The sequence below is a fragment of the Bufo gargarizans genome, chromosome 2 (genome assembly GCF_014858855.1).
Source record: "Bufo gargarizans isolate SCDJY-AF-19 chromosome 2, ASM1485885v1, whole genome shotgun sequence".
In the NCBI taxonomy this organism is placed as follows: domain Eukaryota; kingdom Metazoa; phylum Chordata; class Amphibia; order Anura; family Bufonidae; genus Bufo; species Bufo gargarizans.
The window spans coordinates 381,133,011-381,154,137 of record NC_058081.1 but is presented as its reverse complement, the minus strand read 5'-3'; the positions used below and the strand labels follow the sequence as shown (position 1 = coordinate 381,154,137).

The window sequence follows — 21,127 nt, the reverse complement described above, 5'->3', positions numbered from 1 at the left end:
AGTAGTTCCCTTCAGTGAGGAACATGGGATACCAGGGAACCACCAGGATAACGTCTTTATGTCTAAGTCAAAGTCAAACCGGTTGGATTGCCACAATGGTTCCACACTCATGCCATAACACTTGCCCTAGGGTAACTCAGATAATATAAGGCATGCTCTGCCTCTTCCCTAGGTGTATGAGTTAATGCTGCACTGTATCACTTAATCAACAGTGACCAAAAAGTTGCATACACATTTATCAATCTGAATTAGTGTGTTTAAATACAGTAGTTAATGTGATTTAACAATGTTTAGCAGAGAATGTTTCTGATACAGGTGACCATACACCTTAGATAGCTTTTACCTTAAATCTGTTCTGTCAACTTCTCCAAGAGTCAGCCTCTGCATATGTTGTTAATGGGGTGTATTGTTTCTTCTTGTGGAGAGCACCAAAGCATTGGGAGTCAGGCAATGTTTCTTGGGCAAAAGCATATGCAGGTTGGCTAGCTTCTCAAAGAATTAAAGCTCTGCAGTGCCACCTAGTGGAGGTAGGTACCCTATAGTAAGACTGTTAGTTTGGCCAATATACTGTACTTAGCCATGTTACAAGGCTTGTTAAAGGGTTTTCCATTGCTATAGAGTAGCTATCTCTACTAGGTGGCACTACAGAGGTAAATTTCTTATCAATGAGCTGGGGGCTATACACTGCTGCCAACTCCTTTTTTATTCCTTGATACCAACAGAAATGGACATGATGAAATTGAACACCCTCATACATTAGATATGTTTGTTAACCTTTACTAGATGATCATTGTGTAGGAGAAGATGACTCTGGTTTCATTTAGCCAATATTACAAAGACTTAGAGCCAATTTTTTATTATTTTTTTTTTTAAAAGTCTGTTCAATCTTGGCAAAATATCTTTAAAGTTCAGCTATCATGATTGGCCACATTGCATCACATTTGATGACATTTGAGTTAAGCATGATCAGTGTACTGTAGGTTAAATCCTCTTGTTTCACGGAGGCTGCTTAACCCATAGCTGCCTGCCTAACTACATATTTATTTTTAACGTGTGTGTGTATATATATATATATAATATATATATATATATATATATATATATATATATAGTACAGACCAAAAGTTTGGACACACCTTCTCATTCAAAGAGTTTTCATGACTATGAAAATTGTAGATTCACACTGAAGGCATCAAAACTATGAATTAACTAACACATGTGGAATTATATACATAACAAAAAAGTGTGAAACAACTGAAAATATGTCATATTCTAGGTTCTTCAAAGTAGCCACCTTTTGCTTTGATTAATGCTTTGCACACTCTTGGCATTCTCTTGATGAGCTTCAAGAGGTAGTCACCTGAAATGGTCTTCCAACAGTCTTGAAGGAGTTCCCAGAGATGCTTAGCACTTGTTGGCCCTTTTGCCTTCACTCTGCGGTCCAGCTCACCCCAAACCATCTCGATTGGGTTCAGGTCCGGTGACTGTGGAGGCCAGGTCATCTGGCGTCCTTCAAGGTCAAATAGCCCTTACACAGCCTGGAGGTGTGTTTGGGGTCATTGTCCTGTTGAAAAATAAATGATGGTCCAACTAAACACAAACCGGATAGAATAGCATGCCGCTACAAGATGCTGTGGTAGCCATGCTGGTTCAGTATGCCTTCAATTTTGAATAAATCCCCAACAGTGTCACCAGCAAAGCACCCCCACACCTCCTCCTCCTCCATGCTTCACGGAGGAAACCAGGCATGTAGAGTCCATCCGTTCACCTTTTCTGCATCGCACAAAGACACGGTGGTTGGAACCAAAGATCTCAAATTTGGACTCATCAGACCAAAGCACAGATTTCCACTGGTCTAATGTCCATTCCTTGTGTTCTTTAGCCCAAACAAGTCTCTTCTGCTTGTTGCCTGTCCTTAGCAGTGGTTTCCTAGCAGATATTCTACCATGAAGGCCTGATTTACACAGTCTCCTCTTAACAGTTGTTCTAGAGATGTGTCTGCTGCTAGAACTCTGTGTGGCATTGACCTGGTCTCTAATCTGAGCTGCTGTTAACCCGCGATTTCTGAGGCTGGTGACTCGGATCAACTTATCCTCCGCAGCAGAGGTGACTCTTGGTCTTCCTTTCCTGGGGCGGTCTGCATGTGAGCCAGTTTCTTTGTAGCGCTTGATGGTTTTTGTGACTGCACTTGGGGACACTTTCAAAGTTTTCCCAATTTTTTGGACTGACTGACCTTCATTTCTTAAAGTAATGATGGCCACTCATTTTTCTTTACTTAGCTGTTTTTTTTCTTGCCATAATACAAATTCTAACAGTCTATTCAGTAGGACTATCAGCTGTGTATCCACCTGACTTCTCCACAAGGCAACTGATGGTCCCAACCCCATTTATAAGGCAAGAAATCCCACTTATTAAACCTGACATGGCACACCTGTGAAGTGAAAACCATTTCAGGTGACTACCTCTTGAAGCTCTACAAGAGAATGCCAAGAGTGTGCAAAGCAGTAATCCAAAGCAAAAGGTGGCTACTTTAAAGAACCTAGAATATGACATTTTCAGTTTTTCACACTTTTTTGTTATGTATATAATTCCACATGTGTTAATTCATAGTTTTGATGCCTTCAGTGTGAATCTACAATTTTCATAGTCATGAAAATAAAGAAAACTCTTTGAATGAGAAGGTGTGTCCAAACTTTTGGTCTGTACTATATATATATATATATATATATATATATATATATATATACATACATACACACACACACACACACACACACACACACACACACACACACACACACACACTTTGGGTTTTGGCAGCACCTGGCTGTCCTTAAGTAGGCAGCTGTGCTCAGCAGAGATGTCTCTGTTTTTGGGATCTGAGGCTTTGTGCTAAAATGTATTGCTTCTTTCAGAGCAGTAGTATAATGAATACCTTCTAATCAAAACTAATATACCTAATATATACTCTCCTCAACATTGAAATTGCAATGCCAAGAAGGGAAAGTCGTGAAATTATGGAAATCATAGGATCAATAGACATGTTAATTATATGCAAATAATAAAAAAATGTAAATATTTGAAACACAACACACAGAAATACACATACTTACATGCCTTGGCATGTTATCGGTGAGGTTATTAATGGTTGTCTGAGGAATGCCCTGTGACGCTGAATGTACTTGGGCACCCAAATCGGCAAGATACACTGCTGGCAGCTCACTTTGCAATTGCCAACCAATGATGTCCCAGATGTGCTTGATGGGAGACAAATCCACAGATGCTCCAGGCCAGTAGCATGAGAAACATGCAGCTTGATATTGTCCTGTTGAAAGATGGCACCTGGGAAAAATGGCCATACCACTGGTTCCACGATCGAATCAATGTAACACTGAGGTGTTAGTGTTCCTGAAATGAAGTCTATAGGGGTCCGTCTACTGTACATTTATGCCACCCTACCCAATAATTAGGGGAATAGGACTAGTGTGACACTCCCTTCTTAATACAGCTTCATGGCTTTGTCTACGTGGTCTCCAAACCAATCTCCAGCTATCATTGCATTCAGTGTAGACACTGTTTGACACTCAAGACCAATTTCACCTGTAGTACAGAATAGATCACTACACACCTGTCACGGAAGGTGTACAGGAAACAAGACAATGCAAAATGAATATATGACTCACTGGATCCAAAACTAAGGAACAAAAGGGAGACCCCTGCACAAGACCTGGCACTCTCCCTGTCTGCTCAGCCTATGCGAACACCCCAATGGTAGATGGTCGCATATCCTCGTACCTCGACTATATAACACCTGAACACCCTACAATAGTGAGGGGACATGACCACCGGCTCCCTACACTAGACACGGAGGGAGTCAGGGTCACCTGGGATCCAGCAAACATAAAATCACAAATGAATGTACAACACTTATCTTGTAGAAGACTGGGAAATAGGATCAGCATGCACACACACTCCAGGAAGCTGTATAAACCGCACACTAATGCATTATGGGGAGGAATTTAAAGGGATGCAATCAGTCCAACTACAAGACAGCTGGGAGAGGCTAACGAGATGAGGAACTGAAAACCAAAACAAACAAAGCTCAAGTAGGAGGTTCTGAAAGGCATCTGTCAGAGCTTCTCAGATGTCTGGTTGTGACAACACCATTCTTCAAATCAGATGATCCGTCCCTGCCGAGCTTCACATCTGGGCACCTCTATTGTAGCCTTTTAATTTTTTGTTCTCTCAAGCACCAGTAAACGCTACATTGAACAGTGCTGACATCTATGCCTAGGCGGATAGCGATCTTCCAGACTGATAAACCAAGGTCTCTCAGTTCAAGGATTCTGTCCCTCTCTGTTTGTGACAAGAGGTGATAACCAGCACTTTGAACAGGAGGCATTGCACATCATCCCACATGACTTGATCTGATTTTTGAGGTTTCATGTGGCTAAAAAACTTTGGGGATCGTTTATTAGAACTGCATTTTTGACAATGGTCTTAATAACCTTTATAGCTGGCCTCTACATAACTTTGGCATATCCACCACCGGTCTAAATGTAAGTCGGCTTCCTAGCTAGCTTACATTTAAAACGTTTCTATGCCAAAACAGGAGTAGAAAATGATGAATGAAACAGGCCTGCCAGACCATCCCCTTCTTTGTCCATGACACTCCCACTTTTTAGACTTAGTGTGAGTGGGAAAAATTTGCTGATTGCGGCATAAATAACCTTTGCGCTGCAATCTGCCCTAGAAATACGCCTAATATAGGTATATTTCTGAATAGTAAATGAACTCCTTTGCTTTTAATCTTGAATTTATGCCCCTCCAACATGCCACATATTGGCACTAGATGCTTGAAAGTGTTATCATCTGCAGATCTAAGCAACACCTTATACTTCCTTGACTTGCATAACTTTAAAGCTTGTCCTTCTTGGTGCTCTAACTTCAATGTTGAGCAGTGTATATTAGTGTGGTAGTTATTACTGTATTTTTTCACTTTATAAATGTCAGTGCATCTTATAAAGTGAATACTAGTAAGCATTATGGAAGCACTCACTAGTATGCACTAGTATGCATTAGGTGCAGGGAGCGGGTGAAGTGCTCTGTGCTCTGCAGGTACTCACCCTCCCTTGTCTTCTTTTCCGGCCTGTGCTACAGTGCAGGTTCGGCCTGAGAAGATAAGGGAGTGTGACTGGATGAGCGATCGCTGGACCTGGAGAGGAGTGGCGGAGCAGGAGAGGTCAGTGAAGTTCCTAATTTTATCTCTGATTTGAGGTCTGATGGGGGTCTGGTATGGAGTTATCATAGGCTCCTGGCATGGAAGTCTGATCTGAGATCTGATAGGGGTCTGGCATGGAGTTCTCATAGGGTTCTGGCATGGAAGTCTGATCTAAGGTCTGATGGGGGCCTGGCATGGAGGTCTGATGGGGGTCTGGCATAAAGGTCTGATGGGAATTTGACATAGTAGGCTGATGGGGGTTTCATGTGAGTTCCTGATATGGGGGTTTGATCTGAGGATCTGATGTGAGGTCTGATGAAATTTTTTTTTCTTATTTTCCTCCTCTAAAACCTGGGTGCGTCTTATCATTAGGTGTATATTATAAAGATACATTTAGCATTTCACTGGTCATAATATGTGAACTTAACACATTTCTTCTTTGTGGACGCATACGTTTTGTGAATTCTGACTTTAAAAACTCACAAAATAAGGATTTTGCAACTTCATGGGTTTATTTGCATGCAAAGCCTGTCACTGCATTTTTACACCACCAACTTGAGTTTTGAAAAGTAGATGGGAAAGTGAGCATAGTTGTCTATTTTAATGAGCTTCATATCAGATTTATCAATTTTTCAAAAAGGTCGCAAACTCCCTCTGGTAGAGGTGGCATAAAAAAGGAGCATTGCTAGATAGAAGTTTTAACAATGTGCAACATTTGATAAAATTGGCTTTACGTACACCAAGGCAAATTCGAGCAAAACGGACTGCAGCTGAAAATAACATTTTGAGGGGTGACCAGCTGACTGACAGACTTAGGCTACTTTCACACTGGCGTTTCTGGCTCCGCTTGTGAGATCAGTTTCAGGGCTCTCTCAAGCGGCCCAAAACGGATGAGTTAAGCCCCAATGTATTCTGAATGGATAAGGATCCGTTCAGAATGCATCCATTTGGCTGCGTTTGGTGTCCATTACATTTTTTAGACTGTCACTAAAACGCTGTATTTTGGTGACCGTCTGACTATGCAGAGCCAAACGGATCCGTCCTGACTTACAATGTAAGTCAATGGGGATGGATCCGTTTTTACTGACACAATATGGTGCAATTGACTTAGACTTTTTTATTTTTTATGAATAATGCAAACAGATCCGTTATTAACGGATACAGGCATTTGCATTATTCGTGCGGATCCGTCTGTACACATACAAGACGGATCAGCACAAAACGCGTGTGTGAAAGTAGCCTAACCTCCACAATACTTCCCCCAAATGTCCTTTTAGCCAGATGACAGGTACAGTATACATTGGTAGTGGGAGCTGTATCGTGGAGCTCAGCACCCACACGTTTCACCTTATTGGTGTCCTTTCTCTGTGATTTCAAGTTCTATATTGTATACTCAAACTCTACAAACAGTGGAACACATTTACAGTTGAGTCAGCCGGTTATGTCTTCTTGACTTTCAGGGAGAAGAAGAGGTGGTTTTTTTGAAGTCCTGCATACGAAGGAAAACTGATTCTATTGAGAAGAGGTTTTGTTTTGATGTTGAACTTGTTGATCGGTAAGTGTAATATATGTATATGTGCCACTAAATCAGTTTGTTATGCTTAAATTGAGTGTCTGCCTTTTTATCATCATGTTTGATTTTTCAAGTCCAAAATGTCCAATGTGCTGATGAATTTCTCAAATGTATATCCTGTGAGATCGGGCATTCTGCTGGGTGTCTTGATGGAGATGTGAACTCGGCCTTACTTTTTTGTTACAGAACTCCTAATTCACTTGCATAGACATGTACTGTATGGTTAAAAGTATGTAGCTATCTCCCCATCACTCCTACAGTACAGGTTTATTAGACATTCCATTCCAAACCTGTGGGCGTTAGGCTACTTTCACACTAGCATTAAAACTATCCGGTAGGCTGTTCATTGTATCCGGCATAGCATGATACTGTCTTTCCCTGCTGGAGCCCATTGACTATAATGGGACTTGGCGGGGATCTGGCCTGCTTCTGGCATGAGTGTAGGTATTCAAATAGACAAAAACTGAATGAACCGTTAAGTGCAGCGAGGGTGGACCCAAGTCACTCTTTGCACTCTTGCCCCTCCCTCTCCTTTTTGATTGACAGGGCTAAAACTACATTCTTTATTAAACTATATTCATTGAAAACATTTTTTTTGTTTTTTTTTTCGGGCTGTTTTCCATTTCAATAGTACTGTGCCATTGAAAATCAAATGCAAAATATTGTCTTTCTGTAGGACTAATTATAAGACCTCCTAAATAGGTAATCCATTGTCAGTTTACTGCTGCTGTTAGGGGAATATGTTATCTGCAAGACAATCCTTATTATAATAGTAGGTGTAAAATTGGTAAAGCAGTATTACAGTTCCACTGTTCTCTTAACCCCTTTAGGACACATCCTTATTTCACCTTAAGGACCAGGCCATGTTTTGCAAATCTGACCAGTGTCACTTTAAGTGGTGATAACTTTAAAACGCTTTGACTTATCCAGGCCATTCTGAGATTGATTTTTTTTTTTTGTCACATATTGTACTTCATGACACTGGTAAAATGAAGTTAAAAAAAATCTATTTTTATTTATAAAAAAAAATAAAATTACAAAACATTTGTAAAAAATTGCAAATTTCCAAGTTTCAATTTCTCTACTTCTATAATACATAGTAATACCTCCAAAAATAGTTATTACTTTACATTCCACATATGTCTACTTCATGTTTGGATAATTTTTGGAATGATATTTTATTTTTTGGGGATGTTACAAGGCTTAGAAGTTTAGAAGCAAATCTTGACATTTTTCAGAAATTTTCAAAAACCCAATTTTTAGGGACCAGTTCAGGTCTGAAGTCACTTTGCGAGGCTTACATAATAGAAACCACCCAAAAATGACCCCATTCTAGAAACTACACCCCTCAAGGTATTCAAAGCTGATTTTACGAACTTTGTTAACCCTTTAGGTGCTCCACAAGAATTAAAGGGTTTCTACCACCAGATTTTCACCTATTTAGCTGTCTGACACTAGCGATCTGCTAGTGTCTGCTGTACCTAACCATGTTCATGTATTACCTTTGTCTGGAGCGGTTAAGCTTAAAAACGTATTTTTTTTTTATATGCAAATGAGCCTCTAGGTGCTATGGGGGCGTCCGAGATGGAGAGAAGTAGGCTGTCAATCTAGAGGAGAAGGGCGGGCTGGAGGGACGTGCTGGGCGGCAGAAATAGTGAGTAGACGGAGCCTCTAGGTGCTGAAAAGACGCCCCCATAGCACTTGGAGGCTCATTTGCATATCAATAAAACGAAGTTTTTAAGCTTAACCGCTCCAGACAAAGGTAATAAATGAACATGGTTAGGTACAGCAGACACTAGCAGATCGCTAGTGTCAGACAGCTAAATAGGTAAAAATCTGGTGGTAGAAACCCTTTAATGGAAAACAGAGATACAAAGCAAGGGTTAGCAGCCAAACAAAACTCAATATTTATGGCCCTGATAGTTTACAGAAACACCCCATATGTGGTCGTAAACTACTGTACGGGCACACGGCAGGGGGCGCAGAAGGAAAAGAATGCCATACAGTTTTTGTAAGTCAGATTTTGCAGGACTGTTTATTTTTTTATTTTTTTATTTTTTTTACACACCATGTCCCATTTGAAGCCCCCCTGATGCACCCCTAGAGTAGAAAATCCCCAAAAGTGACCCCCCCCCTTTTTTTTTTTTGTTATTTCAACATTCATCTGACAGGTTAGATCATGTGGTATTTTTATAGACCAGGTTGTCACGGATGCGGCGATACCTAATATGTATATTCTTTTATTTATGCAAGTTTTACACAATGATTTCTTTTTTTTAAACAAAAAAAATCATGTTTTAGTGTTTCCATAGTCTGAGAGCCATAATTTTTTCAGTTTTTGGGCGATTACCTTGGGTAGGGTATGATTTTTGTGGGATGAGATGACTGTTTTATTGGCACTATTTTGGGGTGCGAGTGACTTTTTGATGGCTTGCTATTACACTTTTTGTGATGTCAGGTGCCAAAAAATTGTTTATTTAGCACAGTTTATTTTGTACGGTGTTCAACTGAGGGTTTAGGTCATGTGATATTTTTATAGAGCCGATAGATACGGACACGGCGATACCTAATATGTATACTTATTTTTTATTTATGTAAGTTTTACACAATAACAGCTTTTTAAAACAACAAAAATGATGTTTTAGTGTCTCCATATTCTGAGCCATAGTTTTTATTTTTTGGGCGATTGTCTCAGGTAGGGGCTCATTTTTTGCGGGATGAAGTGACTGTTGGATTGGTACTATGGTACCCAATAGATTGGTACTATCTCGGTGGGCAAACGCCTTTTTAATCGCTTGCTGTTGTACTTTTTGTGATGTAAGGTGACAAAAAAATTGTTTATTTAGCTCAGTTTTTATTTTTTACGGTGTTCATCCGAGAGGTTAGGTCAAGTAATGTTTATAGAGCCGGTCGATATGGACGCAGCGATACCTAATATGTATCCTAATAGGAATCACGCTGCCTTCCATGCCATCGGCCTTAAAACCTGCACACCGCAGGTCTGAATTGACCGATCACCCCCCCCCTTCCCCCCGCGCATTTAGCCAAGGTGCCTGCTCAATGATTTGAGCAGGCACCTTGTTTCGATCACCGTCCGCCGGGCGGCGATGATCGGAAATACACATGACGTACCGATACGTCATGTGTCCTTAAGTGCCAGAACAACATGCCGTACCGGTACGTCATGTGTCCTGAAGAGGTTTAGAGGCCCAGGTAAAGATGTCCATAAAGAAGAGCATAGCAGCCCTGCCTAAGCGTTGCACAGGTACCCCGTGCAGTGGGGAGCGGGGACCCCAGCTCTTACATGAGAGCCGTGGTCCTGCTCTAACAGTTCAGACTGGCAAGAGTGATTATCTGGGCTGTTTAATGCTTTCCATGGCGCAGGCAATGGCGCCCACCTAATATAAATCGCTGACAAAGGAAGCTGACCCCTCGGTCTCCCATCAGCACCCCAGAAATGCGATCGTGAGGTGCCGATGCGTGTAAAGGCTGCCTGGGGTCTGATGTAGGCCCCAAGCCTGCCTTGAGTTGTTTCCAGCAGGTTGCGCCTCTCTGGCGCAGCCTGCTGGTCAATGTATAGCACTGACATTAAAATGCAATGCACTATAGCAGGCATGGCCAACCTGAGGCTTTCCAGCTGTTGCAAAACTACAACTCCCATCATGCCCGGACAGTCTACAGCTATGAGCCTACAGCAGGGCATGGTGGGAGTTGTAGTTTTACAACAACTGGAGAGCCGCAGGTTGGCGATGCCTGCACTATAGAGAGAGTGCACTGTATTTTAAAAGCAATCAAAATGTTGTCTGTTATAGTCCCCTTGTGGGGCTATTAAGTGGTAAAAAAAATTTACATTTATAAAATTAATAAAATTTTATTAAAAAAACGCTTTTTTCATAGAAAATACGCTTTTCAATGAAAAAAATTGCAAAAAAAAAATCTCCCCCATATGTTTGGTATTTCTGCATCTATAATTACCTGGACTACATAAATATCATGTAAATTATCTCCTACGGTGAACGGTGTAAAAAATGAATAAAAAGAAATTAAAGAATTGCTCATTTATTCTTATTTGCCACCGAAAAAACTTAATGTCAAGTGATCAAAAGCGTAATTTACTCCAAAATGATACCGCAAAAACCAAGCCTTCGCACAACTCCATAGAAAGAAAAATAAAAAAGTTATGGGGTTTTATTGCGCAAAAAATAAAAAAGTTATAGCTCTTGTAAGGCAGCAATGCAAAAAAGCAAGAAAAACGCTTTGTCAGTAAGGCCCAAGACAGGCTGGTCACTAAAGGGCTAAACTAATTTTTCTGTATCTCATAAAATTCACGCTTTTATTATAAATCCATAAAACAAAAGACAGTCCATGCCTACGTGTTTGAGCCAGTACACCTTGGCAGGGCTCACTGCTATAACATTTAAAAGCAAAATTTACCCAAGAAAAATACAGAAATGTGGACTGGAACCAACTGTAACCCTCTGAGTTATTTCCATTTTGCTGCAAACATAAATGGTGTTGCATATAGATACATCCTCTTCACACCGTGCATCTTTAACATATGTACAGTACATGAAATATTTTAGATTTAACCCTGCTGCAAATCTGGTTTCTAATTTCATTATCCAAAAGGCCTTGTGATTGTGAATCATTTGACTTTAAGTATGTGTCGTTTATGGCAGAAGAAAATGTAATTCTACAAATATCATTGAAAAATTCAGTTTTTATAGAAAATGATTGAAAATATTTAAACTGTCAGTAAGTAGTAATGCCTCTTTCAGGCAACCATATAGAATTGCAGTGAAAAAGTCTATTACAAAGCTGGTCTTCTTATAGGCAAATCTGCCTTAAAAAATTGTGGTGGAGATGGGGGCTGGTCGTCTAAATGATTCTGTAGTCTTTTGGAGACACTACGAGAGTGCCAAAAGTAGCCGCATAACGTGCATTAGCAGTGCACACTCCTTCGATTTGGGGGCCTTGTTCTAGAGTTAGTTGCGGGACCCTATTGGACATTGCTGGCATATCCTAGCTATATGCAATAAAATGCAAATGGACTCACCACTTTAAAGGCATATTGAATTCATTGTGGGTGGCCCTTTCTCTTTGCAGTGCAGCCATGGTTGCCCCTTTGTTTTTCATTGGTTGGCATGTAGTTGTACTAATTTCTCCTGGAGTATGGGGTATGAGTTGGGGAGCTTTTATTGCTCTTGGGTCTCAGCAGCACTAAAGTGGGTTATACTGTTGGGAAGGATGCTCCAATAGGATATCTATTTATTTTAATAAATTTTAATAAATTTTAATTTAAGTTGTCCCAACATTGTAATTCTGTTAACCCAGATGTCTGAAATTTCTGAGCCTTGTTAATCTGTCAGACGGTGCTGTATAATTTACGTTTCCCACTAGATGACAAAGATTGTGTCCTCAGTGCAGTGCTGGCTCTAGATCCATACTCCCACAGTCCCAACTGTTTAGCTTCCTTTAGCTAGTAGCAATTGAGGGCATTCCCATCCAAACATGTTTTATGCATTCTGGCAATCCACAGGACAAGTGGGCAGAAACATTGGCTCATTTACTAATAGTTTTTTCATCAGTTTTAAAACTTTTTACTGCGCATGCAACGATTTTTGTCATTCACTCTGTTTTCACTCTGCCCTCAACACTGGGGAGTGGTGAGGGCGGTGTGGGGGCAAATTCACAAATTGGCGCTAGCTCAAGGGGTTTCAAAACCCAGGGTAAAAATCCAGTCTTTGATAAATGACCACCATTGTGTTTTTTTTTTTTGTTTTGTTTTTTGGTCTGAATTTTTTCTATGGAAATATTTATCACCTCCTGCATTGAAGGGTCAGCTGACTGCATTACTTTGTCTTCATTACAGATCGACTACAATAACAATGCAGGCCCTTTCGGAAGAGGACAGGCGGTTATGGATGGAAGCCATGGATGGTCGAGAACCAGTAAGTAACCATGTTTTATTTACTAACAAGTGATTACATTGGCATTGTGGTTTTATGGTTCATGGCCGCTATCCATAGATTTATCTTACTAATTTATTAACTGTGTGCAAAGGAAAGCAAATATACATGTTTACACAATTACTCTTTTCTATTCCTCATTCCATTGAAAACATGTTGCCAAACGAATATTTTTTTTTAGAAATTCCTGTGGTGGTGATTTATTAATTTATACTGATTAAAGGGTTTCGGTCACCAGAATTAACCCTATAAAACTAGTTGACATTAGCGATTTGCTAATGTCAGCTGAACCTAACTAGCCTATTCCTCCTACTTTTATCTATGCCCCCGTTATTCCAGAAATATATAACTTTTATAATATGCTAATTAGCCTCTAAGTGCAGGGGGGGCGTTGCCCATGCTCCTAGAGGCTCTGTTCTCTTACCTGTGGCCATGTCCTGCTACACTAGATTGACAGGGCCAAGCAGCGTTTGTATCCTACTGCCAGCCCTGTCTGCCGTGTAAATCTCGCACCTGCGCCGTCTCTTTCAGTATTCAGCGCAGGCGCAGTGAGTGAAGGGTGCTCCCCGGCTGCTGGCTTCCTCACTGCACGTGCGCCAAATACTGAACGGCGCAAGATTTACCCGACACACAGGGCCGGGAGTTGGAGGTGAAGGCTTCCTGCTCCGGTCAGTCTAGTGTAGCAGGGTATGGCCAGAGGTGGAAGAACGGAGCCTCTAGTAGCATGGGCAACACCCCCCACTTCCTAGAGGCTAATTAGCATATTATAAAAGTTATATTTCTGGAGTAACTGGGGCATAGATAAAAGTAGGAATAGGCTAGTTAGGTTCAGCTGACATTAGCACATCACTATGTCAACTAGTTTAATAAGGTTAATTCTGGTGACAGAAACCCTTTAATTTTAAGAAAATTACAGGGAAATAATTCCATTGAATTGACAGTACAGTTTTAATAGAAACATTTCTGTTTTGTAACTTTCATAATCAATTAGTCGCAACCTGTGCAAGTATGGATGGCTGTAGCATTATTATTGTATCATTAATATAATCTGCCACTGCAATTCTGGACTATTATCTGCAGTAATACATGAGTAGTACTGCAGATAAGGACTCCAGGACGCCATCTTTTATTTTCCTACTGCATTTTCCCCCAGTCCCCCACTGTCAGCTCTCAAAGCCATTCTGAAATACAGTCTGGAATGCAGTGCCAACATAATGGAGATGACTCCTATGTGCATGTACTGTGGCCCAGACGATGGGGCACATTTATTAAAGTCTTTGCGCCTGTTTTTAGTATAAGAAATGCTGTTTTAGACTTTTTTCATCATATTTACTGTTGAAATTGCCCTTTTTTGGAGGCTTTTGCACCATGTTCAACTATTTAGATATTTTTTTTTTTTACTAATTCAGAAGTTTTCTAACTTTTGTAACTTTTTTCAACCTATTTATGTAGGTGTGCATTTTTTTACATCTGAATTTGTCAGAAAATCAGTTTCTTCTACACTCCAGGATATTTCATGTGCAAGTAAATTACACCAGTCTTAGTGAATATGAACCTGTCTACCTGAAAAACAGCCACCAGAAGTCAGACGAATATTTATATGCTATGTAATTCATCAACTGTGTGATTTTTTTTTTTTTTTTATAAATACTTGGCAAAAGACTGACAGACGAATTAAGTACGCCTGTCTAATTTTATGTTTAAAACAGGTCAGCTTGATAAATGTGCCCCAATGTATTTCTGTGCTGTTTTAAGCCCTGAGGGGTATAGGGAGAAGTAGGAAAGTAATAACTAGTGATCTGGAGTCCTTATCGGCAGTACTGCTCATGTGTTACTGCTAATAACATTCTGAGATCCTGGTGACTGATTACCTTTAAAGAGCTTTTACATGTTTGTGTGACTTCATAATGAAAAGTTAGTCAACTTTGTTATATTCGGGTATTTAGTTTTTCACTTCTTTACTGTTTTAAGATTTCTGCTTACTGGTAGTGTTTGGAAAACTCTAATTACCGGTACATTCTGAATGAAAACCTGCCCTTATGTCTGACACGACTCATTACTCACAAGTGCTGTATGTTTAACCATCAATGATCCTCTGTTAGCAGTGGATCAAAATTTAATTCACTTAATTGTAAAATGTAATTATATTAATGAGATGTCCAAGATAATAAAAAATCTTTGACAAGCCCTGCAATTTTCTAAAATAAAAAATCATCTTATACTCACAGCTTTCTCCAGCACTGTTCTCTGCACTAGTCCGGTCCTCCTGCCGCTTCTTCTTTGCAGACAGCAGGAGGGTCATACACAGTATGTGACCGCAGCATTCATGTCCTCAGTGGTACAACACTGGCAGCGGTGACATTTCAGACACCTGCATGTCACAGTGTCAGTGACAGGTAGGTGTACAGAACGTCACCACTTGTTTGTACACAAGCAATGGCAGTAGTGCTGGGAGAAAGGGGTGAGTATAAGATGATTTTTAATTTTTTTATTTTATGATATTGCAGGGCTTCTTTGAGATTCACAGCAAAATAGTAATCTTGCTGACAAAAGTAGGTGTGGTTGATAATAAAGTGCCGTTATCAGAGGAAAGGTGCAAATATTAGGTGATGTCAGCATACCCCAGACAAGTGTGAACTCATGAGAAGTCGAAAAATCCATCAGAAGGTCTGATGCAGAAGGATCAGGCAAGTATTACCAGACGAGCGGCAAAAAGGAGGTGAGTATCCAAGGTTTTTTCTTTGGTTTTTAGCCATTGGACATGCAGAAAAGCTGCAGGATTTTGAGCAGGTTTCTGTATGACTTTCTCTGGATTTGCTGCAGAACCTGGGGAAATTTTCAGTGAGTGCTGCTTAAGGGCTCATGCACATGACCGTTGTTGTTTTGCGGTCTGTTTTTCACGGATCCGTTGTTCCGTATCTGAGGTATTTTTTTCTCTGATTTAAGTCCTCTTCCGTTATTCCACAAAACATATCTACATGGTTTCCGTATTCGATCAGTTTTTTTTGCGGACCAGAAAGAGAAACAGTAACTTATTAATCGCCAAGCACATTGGATCTGCACATTGGATCTGCAAAATACGGATGACATATGGATGTGTTCAGAGTGCATTCCGTAGTCTTTGCGGACCCATTGACTTGAATGGGGCCTTGGACCATGAGTTGTGGACAATAATAGGACATGCAGTACTTTTTTGCGGAACGGAAATACGGTAACTGAATGCACACGGAGTACCTTCCGTTGTTTTTGCGGACCCATTGAAGTAAATGGTTCCGCATACAGTCTGAAAAAAATATGGAACGGAAGCGGAAAGAAAATACGTTCGTGTGCATGAACCCTAAGTCTGACAACATTAGAAAAAAGTGGTGCTAGTAAAACACAGCATCTTCTTTTGGATTTTTTCCCTACGCAGTCCCACTGAACCAGGCCAGGTACTGTTGGGATACGTTTAAAAAAAGTCCCCTGTGTATTTTAATCCACAGCAGAAAGTTGAGGCTGATCCTGAGATTTCTGCCTGGGGTTTGTGAATGGTAATAAATATAAAATGTGTGGGGAATGCTCAGTAAATCAGTGGCTGAGATGGGACATCACTGCAGCCTGTGATTGGTTGTGCCATTTCCTGGCGTGTGGAGAACATGAGCATGAAGTGGTGTGCAGTGGGGACCCTGGCATCTTCACGGTTCAGCAGGGGTGAATAGGAGCAGTTTGCAGGCCATGGAGCAGCATTTTAATGTGCTGGAATACCTCTTTTCTTTTAATTTAATGTCTATATCAGATGAAATATTTCTTTTAAGATTCCATTTAGTGTCTTGTTTGGCTGATGTTCAACTTTCTCTTTCTAAAATATCGCCTGTTTGCCACTAGGTGGCAGGCTGAACCTAGAACATCTCATTTAATTTAGTATTCCAAGCCTACAGAAAGGAAAAAGAATTTGGCATATTTGTTTTCTCCGTAAGTTCTGTCCTGTTCAATCCTGATGTTGTTTGAGACTGACTTGTCCCAAATTTCTTTTCATATCCCCTCACACCCACTTTTTTCTTTACTAAATCCAGACACTCCCACTTGGCGAGCCAGTCCACCGTTTTTTTCCTGCCTGTCTTTCTGCTCTGTGTTTATGAAAAAGCAACATTCTGAAATCCAAGCACATGGCAAAGGATGAAACGGAAAGGCCACATGAACAGCTTCTGAATGTCCCCTCAGTCGGGCTTCATGAAAGTGCGGAGTATAGGAGGGGTTATGAGAGCAGGCTGTCATTTTTTAGCCGCTGTGACAGGGAAAAGGGCACCAGAGTAATACAGCAGGTCCTTAGGATTAGTGTCAAGTTTACACAATATAATAAAATGAATTTCAGACTTGCTCTGCGGAGCGTACTCCATCTGTTCAAAGGTAAATCAGATGGCTTTGCAACGTGAAATGCGACATTGCCAAGCCTTCATGTTGCCAAGGTGATTACTGTGGTCACATTAGTAAATCTGAACTCTGATGAGGGTTTAGTTGAACCTCTAGAGAACTGCATTTGCTATAAAATATACTTGTCCAAATTAACCGTGAAACATGCTTTTCCGGAGGCTAGAGCCTCATAACAGGGGCTGTGTGATGGGATTAAACAATTTAAGTCCATCCATTTAACAGAAAGTATGAAGAGAAATTGATGTGTAATATACAATAAGAGGAAATCAATTTGGTTGTATTAAAATGCTAAACCGTGCTTTACACAATTTCTTTAAAATGGGTAGATTTGCAGCACGAACACTGAGCTTATTACATTATTGCGATAAATAATTCTGCAGATCGGTGTCCTGGTATATCATTCGTTGACAGCCATTGTGAGGTTTTATGAAAAGATTTACGTAGAACAGTTTCAGCTGCGTTCACACTACCATTTTCAGGTTTTATTCAGAGAATATAGGGCAGGGATGGCAAACCTGAGTCTCTCCAGCTGCTGCAAAACTACAACTCCCAGCATGCCCAGACGTCCAATAACAATCAGCCTACAGCAGGGCATGGGAGTTGTAGTTTTACAACAGCTGGAGAGCCTCAGGTTGGCCATGCCTGACCATAGGGGGTAATTTATCAAACTGGTGTAAAGTAAAACTGGCTTAGTTCCAATAGCAACCAATCAAATTCCACCTTTCATTTTTCAGAGTTCCTTTGGAAAATGAAAGGTGGAATCTGATTGGTTGCTAAGGGCAACTAAGCCAGTTCTACTTTACAGAAGTTTAACAAATGACCCCCATAGTCTGTATGAGCATGTTGTTTGGATACACAATCGCTTACTGATCAGTCAGGTCAGTAAGATGGAGCCACAGTACTACATATCCTTCTTAAAGGGATTGTCCCATTACAACAACTTATCCACAGTATAAGTGATAAGTGTCTGATCAGTGGGGGTCCATAAGGATGTTTGCCGTTTTATTCAAGCAATGGAACATGTCTAACACACGTGTTTCTGATGATCAGCTATCTTTGGCAGCCCATAGAGTCGAATGGATCATCAGAAATGCTCCATTAAAATGGGACATAAGCCCCCATTATTATGAATGGCTGGACTCCACCGGTCAGACACTTATCACCTATCCTGTGGATAGGAGATATGTTCTTGTAATGGGACAACACCTTTAAGGTGTCCATACACATACAAGAGATACATTAGCTTGGCAGTACAACAGCATCAGCCAACTTAGTATCAGTCATGTTGGGCTTCAGCATGCCTGATCCTTCCACAGATATCTGACAGTGGTGTATTCCCCTCATCCCATCGAGAACATATGGGGGGGGGGGGGGGGGGGGGAATAGCTGTCAGCTATTAAAATTAAATATGGGCACTTTTAGTTTTTCTCTGTATACCAATGCTGTGCAGGAGACTGAAACATAGCCCATTTACAGTATTTAAATGGTACTGGTTTACTGTTCACTGTTCAGTGGGTGACCAGGAGCGCCGGTGTGCAGAAAAGCACTGACACCTTTATTCTCCACATTGACATCTGTGACGCTCAATAATCAGGATGTTATTCTACCGACAAGTGCAAGTGGTTAATTAGGGGTCAGGGCTCTATTGTTTCTTATGGGATTTTTAACTATTGGCTCCCTGACTTCTGTTAGACACTGGTTGCTGCTAGGTGATGCTATATGTGTATAAAGATTATGTTGCGTTATATAGAGTTGTGTTCAAAATAATAGCAGTCAGACATCACTAACCTGATTAATTACTCTTTTTGGTAGAAATGATATTTCTACATGGCAAATAATTTACTAGCAGGTGTAGTAGAGTAATAGAGACCCAACAGTCATGACATGCATGCTTCTGATTCTCTGTAATTCAATCACTTATTGAAAGGGGCATGTTCAAAATAATAGCAGTGTGGAGTTCAATTTAGTGAGGTCATTCGTTCTTTGAAAAAAAGGTGGCAATTATTGCCTTTATTTAAGGAAGGAAGGCAGCAAATGTTGTACATTCTGGTTAGTGCATTTCTCCCTGAAATTCTGAGGAAAATGGGTAGTTCCAGACATTGTTCATAAGAACAGCGTACCTTGATTAAAAAGTTGATTGGAGAGGGGAAAACATATAAAGAAGTGCAGAAAATGATAGGTTGCTCAGCTAAAATGATTGCAAATGCTTTAAAATGGCAACCAAAATCTCAAAGATGTGAAAGAAAGCGCAAAACTACCATTCGAATGGATAGAAGAATAGCCAAGTGGCAAGGACTCAACAATCTGCTCCAGGAAGATCAAAGAAGGTCTAAAGTTACCTGTGAGTACTGTTACAATTAGAAGACTATGTGAAGCCAAGCTATCTGCAAGAAACCCCCGCAAAGTCCCACTGTTGAAAAAAAGACATGTGCTGAAGAGGTAACAATTTGCCGAAGAGCACATTGACTGGCCAAAAGCGACATGTTGTGAATGGTGAAAGTAAGATTGTTCTTTTTGGTTCTAGTGGCGCAAACCGGCAGGCGGCGCATGACCGATGGGAGCTGGGGGCAGGCGGCGCATGACCGATGGGAGCTGGGGGCAAGCGGCGCATGACCGAGGGAGCTGGGGGCAGGCGGCGCATGACCGAGGTAGATGCCGGTCTGCGCCGTCTTTATGCTTTACTTACGGTACTACAGGAAGAACCGTACAGATAGATACGATTGAATGTTTAACAGTTGCGGGGCCCGGTGTATTAGAGTAGAGTCACTGCACTGGGCCCCGCCATGAGTGTCCCCGCCTCCTCCCTCCACACTGATGCATCTGATGGGGGATCTGTAGATGACACTTATGGGGATTTGTGGATGACATAAGTGTCATCCACAGAGCCTCCCCCCCCCCCAGTGTCATTCACAGATCCCCCCCCCCCTCAGTGTCATTCACAGATCCCCCCCGTGTCATTCACAGATCTCTCCCCCCTCAGTGTGATTCACAGATCCCCCCCCCCTCAGTGTCATTCACAGATCCCCCCCCTCAGTGTCATTCACAGATCCCCCCCCTCAGTGTCATTCACAGATCCCCCCCCCTCAGTGTCATTCACAGATCCCCCCCTCAGTGTCATTCACAGATCCCCCCCCTCAGTGTCATTCACAGATCCCCCCCCCAGTGTCATTCACAGATCCCCCCCCCAGTGTCATTCACAGATCCCCCCCCCCCCAGTGTCATTCACAGATCCCCCCCCCAGTGTCATTTACAGATCCCCCCCCATCAGTGTCATTCACAGATCCCCCCCCATCAGTGTCATTCACAGATCCCCCCCATCAGTGTCATTCACAGATCCCCCCCCATCAGTGTCATTCACAGATCCCCCCCATCAGTGTCATTCACAGATCCCCCCCCCATCAGTGTCATTCACAGATCCCCCCCCCCATCAGTGTCATTCACAGATCCCCCCCCCATCAGTGTCATTCACAGATCCCCCCCCCCATCAGTGTCATCCACAGATCCCCCATCAGTGTCATCCACAGATCCCCCATCAGTGTCATCCACAGATCCCCCATCAGTGTCATCCACGGATCCCCCATCAGTGTCATCCACGGATCCCCCATCAGTGTCATCCACGGATCCCCCATCAGTGTCATCCACGGATCCCCATCAGTGTCATCCACGGATCCCCCATCAGTGTCATCCACGGATCCCCCATCAGTGTCATCCACGGATCCCCCATCAGTGTCATCCACGGATCCCCCATCAGTGTCATCCACGGATCCCCCATCAGCGTCATCCACGGATCCCCCATCACAGTGCGTCATCCACGGATCCCCCATCACAGTGCGTCATCCACGGATCCCCCATCACAGTGCGTCATCCACATTTTATATATTTTTCTTCATGTTTTGATTTGGAATAGAATGTGTAGTGTTCCCAATGCATTTGTGTGTATGGAAATAGAAGCTA

At 41.6% G+C, this 21,127-nt stretch overlaps 1 protein-coding gene across 1 annotated transcript in view; it reads left to right on the top strand.

Moving 5' to 3' along the window:
- The window catches only part of ARHGAP26 (Rho GTPase activating protein 26), a 380,080-nt gene that overhangs the window by 30,297 nt on the left and 328,656 nt on the right, over positions 1–21,127 (top strand). The window contains exons 9-10 of the mRNA XM_044277261.1: positions 6,682–6,776; positions 12,667–12,745. Of these exons, the coding sequence (XP_044133196.1) occupies positions 6,682–6,776; positions 12,667–12,745 (174 nt within the window). The remainder of the gene's footprint in view (positions 1–6,681; positions 6,777–12,666; positions 12,746–21,127) is intronic.